At 47.5% G+C, this 9,422-nt stretch overlaps 2 protein-coding genes across 3 annotated transcripts; both read left to right on the top strand.

Annotated features, from left to right (window-relative positions):
• The first annotated feature begins 3,037 nt into the window (after positions 1–3,037).
• LOC119282675 (transcription initiation factor IIA subunit 2-like) lies at positions 3,038–4,444 on the top strand. Its single transcript, XM_037562814.1, has 3 exons — positions 3,038–3,172; positions 3,286–3,336; positions 4,141–4,444. The coding sequence occupies exons 1-3, from the start codon at positions 3,038–3,040 to the stop codon at positions 4,318–4,320; spliced, it is 366 nt and encodes a 121-aa protein (XP_037418711.1). The 3' UTR covers positions 4,321–4,444.
• Positions 4,445–7,264: 2,820 nt separating this feature from the next.
• Positions 7,265–9,382, top strand: LOC119278943 (transcription initiation factor IIA subunit 2-like). 2 transcript variants are annotated; one of them, XM_037560328.1, is made up of 4 exons: positions 7,273–7,450; positions 7,805–7,957; positions 8,091–8,141; positions 8,952–9,382. In XM_037560328.1, the coding sequence occupies exons 2-4, from the start codon at positions 7,826–7,828 to the stop codon at positions 9,126–9,128; spliced, it is 360 nt and encodes a 119-aa protein (XP_037416225.1). In that variant the 5' UTR covers positions 7,273–7,450; positions 7,805–7,825; the 3' UTR covers positions 9,129–9,382. The 2 variants fall into 2 exon arrangements, with proteins under 2 accessions (XP_037416226.1, XP_037416225.1); XM_037560329.1 differs by lacking the exon at positions 8,091–8,141 and having other exon boundaries at positions 7,265–7,450.
• The last annotated feature ends 40 nt before the right edge of the window (positions 9,383–9,422 follow it).

Here is a 9,422-nt window from a genome sequence, read left to right as displayed (position 1 = left end):
GATCGCCTTTTCAGTTTTCAAAAAAATAAAAAAAAATGATGAAAATGTCAAAAAAATAAAAGAAAATAAGTTTCCCATGTGATATGTGGTCTAGTTGTTGAGAAAATTTGCAAATGTGAATTTTGACTTTATTTGCAAAATCTCTCTAGAATTTAGTAAAATGGGCATAACTTTTGCATACTAACTCGGATGAAAAAGTTTTTTATATGAAAAATCATCTACTCGAAAAGTTACATCCAAATTTAACAAGGGGAACCCCCTTAAACATTTTTAAAATCCTCAAAAACCTAACCGAAAAAAAAGTTACGGGGCTTTTAAGATCTAGAGCGGAAAAATCGAAAAAATTTCAAACTGTGTGGTCAAACAATGGTATAACTAATTATTCTAGAATATTAGTGTTACTACATAATTATTTCAGTTATTTTGAATTTTGGTCAAATCTGGTCAAACTGTGGTCAAACAATGGTCAAACTAATTATTCAAGAAATATTAGTGTTACTAAATAATTATTGTTTTTTAAAACAATAGTTTCAAACTCAAACAGTGAAATGTGTCACTTCATGCTCACGCAAAATTCCTGAGGGTTAATAGGATTGACATCTTACTATTGTCAGGAAAACAACAAGTGCAGACTTGGAAACGAGGGAGAATAGAACCCGGAAGTTAAGCGTGCTCAGGCTGGGGGAGTGGGAGGATGGGTGACCTTTCGGGAAGTTAGATGATTAGAAATGATGAGGGGTGATTAGAGATTAGAGGATAAATTGAGCAATGATGAGGGGTGGTGATTAGAGATCCCTTACGAACCGGGACTGATGCCCCCTTTTCTACTAGTGGACTTCACCTGCATCTTGTAAGAGCATCATGGTCACAAAGTCCTCATCATCAGCATCGCTTGTGGCACAATGATCTCGCTCTTTCCTGCCGATAACAAAACATGTGGATGAGTGGAACTAAGGGTAGAATGTGGCATGCATGTTTGTGACGTTAAAATCTCTTTGATGTGAAGTGCTCGTCCTCCATTTACGGAGAGTCTTCACGCTGCATTAGTATATTTGCCTTGAGAGTGGTTCTCCCCCGGTTCTTCTGTCGGGAAAATGGTAATCGGCAGCCGTCATAGGAAGGTCCATGTTGTATCACTTATGGAACGATTTCACTCTTTAGTCTTAATAATAATTTTACTTGTGAATGACTGAACTAAAGAGTGGGACATGACATGCTTTGTGATGGTGTCTAACTATGCTTTGGGTGTGTCTGACAAACGCAACGGTTGAGCCCGACAGGGTCAATAGATTTGAAAACTTTTCTTCCAAGACATATATGTTCACCGGGGTAGATTTGGAAGCAGAAGCGGCATGGAAAAATACCCCTCCAATACCATAGAAAGAAGGCATCTCAACTCCAGATAAAAGAGGAAGGACGAACATGAAAGTGAACCTCAACGATGTACATCAAGAATGCAAGTAAACCTCACAACATGAAAGTGAACATGGACTCTAGGGCGTCTCTAGGGAAGAATGGAACTTCAACTTGGTACTCCCTCTGTTCTTAAATATAAGTCTTTTTATAGATTTCAATGCGAACTACACACATATGTATATAGACATATTTTAGAGTGTAGATTCACTTATTTTGCTCCGTATGTAGTCCATATTGGAATATATAAAAAAGACTTATATTTAGGAACGGAGAAAGTATCTCTGCAACACGAAGTGCTCCTCCTCCTTTATGAGGGTCTCCGTAGCTGTATAAATGTAATGATACAAAGTGTTTCCATTTGTGACAGATAGGGACCACCACAACGAGAAGCGGGTGGGCCGAAAGCTTCTTATTTCTAGGGAGCTTAGAAACCATGGAGATATTATTCATTTGGCTTTAAGCAAATATAGAGAGATGAGGTTTAATAGGCTTCACGGCCAACCCCCACACTGCTCAAGGACCAACCTGCTTGACGTTGCCAAACCGCGTCTCTTCGGCAACATCTACCTCAAATCGATGTTGTCCAACGGCAACGTGAACGATTGCGCCTTCGCATTCGACACGGCCCTCGTCAAGAACTGCAGCATTGCGGCGAGCTCGGATCGTGGTCTTCATCGCAAAGCTTTCGCACATGCTGAGGGACAAAACGGAAAAGCATGGCGAGGGGTAGCGAGATCCGTCGGCACTATTTTATATGCAAATGCTAGCACGGTAACAGAACGGGGCAACATCGTCACCACCGGGGGCGGAGAGGGGGCGGCTGGCCAGGGCTAAGGCCCACCCAAGAATTTAAATTTGTTTGTTGAAAGCAGGTGAACTGAATGTTTTTTTTTTCAAAAAGAAATTCCATAGCCGACCCCCCCTCCCACTCAACATTAAGATTTCATAATTCGCAAAAAAAAAAAAGCCTGCCTCCGTCGCTACCTAAAAGGTGCAGTGGTGGAATCGGATTGATGTATATCCGTATGTACGCCGGTAAAGTTGTGCCATGATCTAGGCTGTCCGTTTTCGATCCAACGACAGTGTAGTTGTGTTTTGCAAGAAAAAAATACTGTAAACGTGATGGGTCGAAGGTGCCCTTGGGGCCTTGCCAGCGTGACTAGGCCATCAGGGGCAAAAGGGGAATTGACCCGGAGAACCGACGTAGCAGGAGGCTCCCCGCCCGCCTCCGATCCGGGCTATATATAGCTTCCCCCGGCCGCGTCCTCCTGTGCCCCCGTCCCTATATAAGCACGCAGATTCGAATTCCGCCGCTTCTCCTCCCCGCGCGAACCCGCCCGCCCGTCCCCTCCCGGACCTCGCCGGCAAGCAATCTCCAAGGCCTCGCCGGCCGTCTGCGGCGCCAGATCAGAAGCGGCTACCAGTGAGCCCGCAGCCGATCGACCACCACGCCGGCCGGTAAGACTGCCCACTGCCCCGCCTTTCTTCGCGGTTGCTTTCGGAGTGGGGGTTTTGTTTGCCGGGAGCCATGGGGCTTGATTGATTCGGCGTCCGTCTAGGGTTTCGCTACCTGAACTCTGACGCTTAGTGTTGATTGACCAACAGGGACAGGGGAGGAGGGATGGCGACGGAGGCGTTCGAGATGTACCGGCAGTCGGAGATCGGCTACGCCCTCACCGAGACGCTGGACGAGATGGTGAGCAGCGGCGTGCTCAGCCCCGACCTCGCCATCACCGTCCTCCTGCAGTTCGACAAGGTCCGTCCCTCTTCCCTTCCACATGCTAGGCAGCACTGGTTTGGTTCCTCAGCATGCCTGCTACTAGCTGTTTTGATGCTGTATCTGTATGGGTGGTCTTGTTGTTGTTTCAGTCCATGGGACACGCGCTGGATAAGCATGTCAAGAGCAGGGCCTTCTTCAAGGTACCCAACCAACCAACCAAATTGCCTACTCTCTTGTGCTATATATGCATTCATCCATCCCTGTCATTGTCATCTACTCCCTCCGTTCCTAAATACTTGTCTTTCTAGAGATTTCAACAAGTGACTACATACGGCGCAAAATGAGTGAATCTACACTTTAAAATATGTCTACATACATCCGTATGTTGAGTCCATTTGAAATGACTAGAAAGACAAGTATTTGGGAACGGAGGGAGTAGTACAGGTTTGTTTCATGCATGCTGGAACAATGCATGCTCAAATACCTTGCTGCTGTTGCTACCTGTTACTGATAATGCAGATCAGCTACACATTTGTTTTTGTCTTCTGCATGATGCTATGTATGACGTACGACGACTTATATATATCTGGACCTACTGGATGATTTCATTCTTAACTTGACATATGACGATAGTTTCTCGCAATAGTTTCCAACTAGTATTTGATCTTTTTTGCCGATCGAGTTTCCGACAACAGACTTATGTGTTCCACTGTATTAGCGACGCAAGCAGAGGGGACCTCCTTTTCTGTATCCACAGCCGGGAAACAATTCTGGAAACAACCACCATTTTTTGCATGTTTCTGGCATGCATCTAGGTGATGCTGTTTGTTTCAGAAAGCTATGCTTTTCTACATGGCAATAACTTAACTCTAATAGTTCACCTGGCTAGTATATATTTCAGTCAATTTCACAATATTTTGTCTTCACAATATTGCAATCTATAGTCATGTTTCCATCCATACATTGATTTCATTCACATGATTGTTTTTCTCTTGTCTTGACAGCGCGGCAATCTGCGCACATACAGGAACTGCGATGACGTCTGGACATTAATCTTGAGAGACGTGACGTTCAAGAACGAGGATATCGAAACAGTCCTCCACAAAGTGAAGATCGTCGCCTGCGATTCTGCTGCGCTTAAGAAGCCTCTCGAACCTATTACTTGCCATCAGTGCCAACCATAGTCCACTTCATGATACACCAGGCGCCATCCCCAAACTAAACAGACAGAACTATTGACAAGTTAGATATGGAACTATATATATGTAATAAGCACTACATACTACATACAGACAGAACTATTGACAAGTTGAAAGTGAACATTTACTCCAAGGGCAGCTGCTGAGAGTGGAACTTGAGCTCGTTGTGGAAGCTTTGTAACACGAACTGCTCCTCCGTGATGAGAATCGTCACGCTGCACTCCGACTTGGAGAATGACTGAACGGTTCTCTCATGTTCTTCCGGCATGGCGTGTTGGGAAACATAGTAGAAAACAAAAAGAACCACCCTATGAATCAAACTCCCAAGAGTACAGCGGAACATGTGTTGGTGTAGCGTTGGTACAGATTCCATACAACCTCCTAACCGCGAGAATTTTCTCTCGCAATCTCTCTGCCGGCCGGTATCTCTGTGTCTGTGCATGTGTGTGTTTGTGTGGGTGCGCGTGAGTGAGAGGGAGGGCGGGCGAGAGAGGGGGAGGGGGAGAAGGGTTGAGGGAGAGGTTCCGGAAGTACTCGATACTCTCATAGTCTGTGAATTGAACATATCATTACCACTTGCATAAAAATACTTATAACATTGTGATGATGAGATCTCGAAGTATATCGTTTAGTTGGGTATATGTCCATGTTCTGCCAACAATGTGTTTCATTATTGTTGGCATCCTTATTATTTTAATAATGCCATAATCAGGAAAATAAGATCCTCAACAACATATGAGCTAGTCTTAGCGAAGAGACTAGCTAGGTAGATATCTACTTGGTGTTTATTATTCCACTCATGCAAATGGGTTTTTGTCCGAATCTCGTTTATATGCAAACTCGAGAACCAATGCAACTATAGCACAGAAAATAAACATTAATTGCAAATTTATAAATAAATAATAACATTTATTATTGTATCTAGTGCATATTTTCAACACGGTGGAAGTAGTCGGTCGCTGTCTTAGGATGGTCGAAGTTGTAAGGGCATCTCCAACGCGGACCCTCAAGCCTCCCGCATACGTCCATGCCAGACATGTTGTGCCCTCCAACGTGGGCATGTATCGGTCCACGGGGCGGTCCAGGCGTACTTTTTTCTGCAAACCGGAGACAAAGTAGGGGGGCTTCGCAGGCGTACGGACCGCTGCCATGCCCACTCCTAGCGCCCTGCCCACCTGAAACACTCACATGCGCCTGCGCGTGTTCTTGCCCGGCGCTAGATGCCCGCATTCGTGTCATTGGAGATCGGCCGCTTCCTATTGATGCATGCATCCAGCAAGTAGGAAGAGGAGTTCTCCGTCATAAAAGCCTACTGGGTGGCCGGTCGGGCCCGCTGGATACGCATCAGGCAACTTTCTGCTCGCGGAGGCAGAAACTCCAAGCTGGCGCGTCGTTCAGCAACTCACGGCTCCAAGCCAGCTTGCCGAGGAGCGGCAAGTTGCTCCAGGCCGACACGTGGGGGAACACGGTGGCACGGGCATTGTGGCTTCCTTCGACGAAGCCGTGTCATACTGCCCCTCCCGTGCCTGCGACCACGCCATCCACCGTCAACGAACGCGTAAACGTGACCTACCGACGGAGAAAGAAGTCGGCTTCACGAAGATTGATGAAACGGTGGCCAGCACGTCTGCACTAGTTGCCATCATCGAGGAGAAGTAGAACATGGGAGGCCGCCCGCCGCTTTGGTCCCATGAAGGCGCCGCCTCGGCTATGCCGGCGTACACAACCTCTGTCTTTCCCGGACGCAGGCTACCGTCGTCTCCTTCCCCTCTGGTTGAAGCACATCCGGGGCGGTTCCACTCTGATAAGTGGCGCCACCGAAGATGTGGAAACGAGCTTCCCTTTGCGTTGAAGCATATACCTCTGGGGCTCACGGCAGTCCGATGAGCGAGATACCGTACATGGGGAAGACAATGGAGATCTGCCGCGGTCGGCCATAGACTAGTCAAGGGTATCCTTGTCGTGGGAATGGATATCCGCCGGCACCGGTCACATTAGTTTTACAACTTTTACCTTAGTTTGGTATATTTTTAGTTAAAAAATGATAGAAATATAATGAATTTCTTCCGGTTTATATGAAATCGGTTGTGTGTGCACGAATTTCGTCCGAATAGCTCAAATAGTTGTTGGAATGTATGCAGCCAGTGTTGGGTGGCGGCCTCCGTCATCAGTGTCCGCGTACTGATCACCTGTCCATGGACAGATGCCCAAGCAAATTTGCAGGTCTAACGCTGGAGATGCACTAATATGGCTGGTTTGCGCAAGGTCAAACCCTCTACTTGCTATGTCCATAGATACTAGTAGGAAACCTTTTCCCTTGACTTCCTGCATAGGGATGTTAAATTGATGGCTTTCAAATCGACATAATGAAGATGTTGAGATTTGACGCAAAAAGAAGAGCATTTTGACGTAGCCCGAAGTTCATATCTTCCTAGTACAAGCACCTCTAGGGTGCCTCTGTACTATGTTATTAGAAACTCAATAACAAGTCTAGCAGCTTGACGTTTATCTCTCTTGCAGAACATAACCAATCCTTTTCCCTTTCTATGACAATCCTTCATTGCCATATGTGGCATTCCAAGCTTCCATCTCTGCCATTCCATCTTGCTCCTCGCTATCTTTGTCTCCTAAATAAACAAGATATTGGGGTCCTCCTGCTTCTGTACATTCATAAGCCCACAAATTATCGGGCCATTCCCCAATCCCCGACAGTTCCATGTGATTAGTCTCGGTTTCATGTGAGAGAGGAATGACCAACGACCGCCTCGGGATCACCAGACCCAAACCCTAACCCATCACCCTAGGGACGGACCCCCCAACGGCCGCGTGGCTTGTTTTGGACCCCTTGATGGCTATCCGCCCACTGGCTTGCAGGGGCAAAACGGGAATTAGCCAGCAAGCACCCCCACCCCACCCCGCCCGCCTCCTCCCTTCTCCATCCATCCACCCGTCAGTCCGTACATAAACGGAGGAGCTCCCCAATTTCAAATTTCGAATTCCTCCTCCGCTCCGCTCCGCTCCCAAACCCACGACGCAGCACACGCACCCCGGCCTCGCCCGCCCTGCGGCTCCAGATCCGGAGCGGCGACCGGCGCTCCCGCCGCCGATCGACCGGGTAAGACCAGCTCTCCACGCGGCTGCTTTGATTCCGGGTGGGGTTTCTGGTTACCGCTTACCGGTAGCCGTGGCGCGACTGATTCGGCGGCGCCGACGCGGGGGGCCGGCGTCTAGGGTTTTGTCTTGCGGCGGGCGTGCGTACGGGCGGCGGCGGGCGCGTCGGTTGCCGGGGTCGGGGTGCGTTTGCTTTGCTGCGGCGCGGGCTTGGGAATCTCGCCGGAATCCGTGCGCTCGCTCGCCGTGGCCGATGACGGACTGGGTTCCGGCGTGATCGGTGCCGCGCGCCCCGCCCGTCTTGCGTATGGACTATGGAAAATCTGATTGACGCTTGCTGCTTGCTGTTGACCCGCAGGGATCAGGGGTGAGGGGAGGGATGGCGGAGGCGATCGACCTGTACCGGCACTCGGCGATCGGCGTGGCCCTCATCGAGACGCTGAACGAGATGGTGGCCAGCGGCGCGCTCAGCCCCGAGCTCGCCATGGCCGTGATCATGCAGTTCGACAAGGTCCCCCTTCCCTTCCACATGCCACCACTGCACTGCTTCCTCTCCGAAACTCATCCATCCATCAACAACAAGCAAGCATCTAGCTAGGTGGTGTTCTGATCCCGGTCTCATGTTGCTGTCGTTGTTGTTTCAGTCCATGTGCCACGCGCTGGACAAGCATGTCGAGAGCAGGGCCACCTTCAAGGTGCCAACCAAATTCCCTACTCTCTTTCTTATATGTGCTGCACATTCATCTCTGTGCTATTGTGATGCACATACATACAGATTTGTTTGAAGGGAATAATTAATGCAATGCATGCTGAGACACCTTGCTGCTGTTGCTACCTCTGTCAGTGTAGCTAGCTGTTATCCTGATGATGCAGATCAGATGCAGATCTTCTATGCCTTATGTTTGATCTGATGCCATGTATGATCCTGGAAATGAAGCCTGAACAAAAATGATCTGTGCTTAATAGCCAAATTATGCATGGCAGTTGGTTAAACCATAATTTCGCGATAAGTTAACTCATTCCAGGAGATTTGTTTGCTTTTGTCTGAAACATAGTACTATGTAACTATGCTCATGTTAATTGCTTAGTTTATGAGAGGCTAAACTGTCTGCAACATGCAAGTGTGTGGATTTTAATTTCCTGTCTTGTTCCTGACTTACATATGGACCTAGCTACTGGATGATTTCACTCTTCTTGACTTGCATACCATAGTTTCTTGCAATCGTTCCTAAGTAGTATTTGAATTTGTTTGCTGAGTTTTTTAGAACATACTGTATTCAAACCAAGAACATAATGGCAAGCATGTAGCTGATGCTGTTCAATTATTTCAGAAAGCAATACCTCCACATGGCAATAGCTTCACTCAAATAATTCTGCCTAGCTACTAGCTAGTATTACCATCAAATTCAGAATACTGTCTTCACAATATCGTAATCTCTAGTCATGTTTCCATCCATACATTGATTTCACTCACATGCATGATTGTTTTCCTCTTGGCTTGACAGGGCGGCAATCTGCGCACATACAGGTTCTGCGACAGCATCTGGACTCTCAACCTGAGAAACACAACATTCATGAACGAGGAGATCGAAACAGTCCTCCCCAAGGTGAAGATCGTGGCCTATGATATGAGACTGATTGAGGAGCCTGTAGTACCTATCACTTGCCAGCAGTGCCAGTAGTCCAGCCCCTTAAGCCATACTCCTCTTCATGACAGACCACGCGCAACCCCAAACTGAACAGTCATGGGTACCGCTTATGGAATGATCCCACGAGCATCTAGGCGGCTTCCATTGTGCCAGAACACAATGGTTCTGAATTTGTTATCGTTTGCATCGCTTATGGAACGATAACTCGCTCTTTCGTGCCGATAACATAACTTGTGGATGAGTAGAACTACGAACAGAAATACAGAATGGTGTTTTTCTTTTGTCTAGCTACTATTCTTTGCCTCCATGTCTGTGGATGAGCGGAAC

The sequence above is a fragment of the Triticum dicoccoides genome, chromosome 3B, assembly GCF_002162155.2.
Source record: "Triticum dicoccoides isolate Atlit2015 ecotype Zavitan chromosome 3B, WEW_v2.0, whole genome shotgun sequence".
Taxonomy (NCBI): Eukaryota; Viridiplantae; Streptophyta; class Magnoliopsida; order Poales; family Poaceae; genus Triticum; species Triticum dicoccoides.
This window is presented reverse-complemented; position numbering and strand designations above follow the sequence as displayed.

What these genes read in the sequence shown, in the direction of transcription:
- LOC119278943 (XM_037560328.1), top strand. Translation starts at nt 7,826, where the DNA reads ATGGCGGAGGCGATCGACCTGTACCGGCACTCGGCGATCGGCGTGGCC. An exon ending in TGATCATGCAGTTCGACAAG is followed by an intron (nt 7,958 to 8,090) that starts GTCCCCCTTCCC and finishes TTGTTGTTTCAG; the next exon opens with TCCATGTGCCACGCGCTGGA. An exon ending in AGAGCAGGGCCACCTTCAAG is followed by an intron (nt 8,142 to 8,951) that starts GTGCCAACCAAA and finishes TTGGCTTGACAG; the next exon opens with GGCGGCAATCTGCGCACATA.
- LOC119282675 (XM_037562814.1), top strand. Translation starts at nt 3,038, where the DNA reads ATGGCGACGGAGGCGTTCGAGATGTACCGGCAGTCGGAGATCGGCTAC. An exon ending in TCCTCCTGCAGTTCGACAAG is followed by an intron (nt 3,173 to 3,285) that starts GTCCGTCCCTCT and finishes TTGTTGTTTCAG; the next exon opens with TCCATGGGACACGCGCTGGA. An exon ending in AGAGCAGGGCCTTCTTCAAG is followed by an intron (nt 3,337 to 4,140) that starts GTACCCAACCAA and finishes TTGTCTTGACAG; the next exon opens with CGCGGCAATCTGCGCACATA.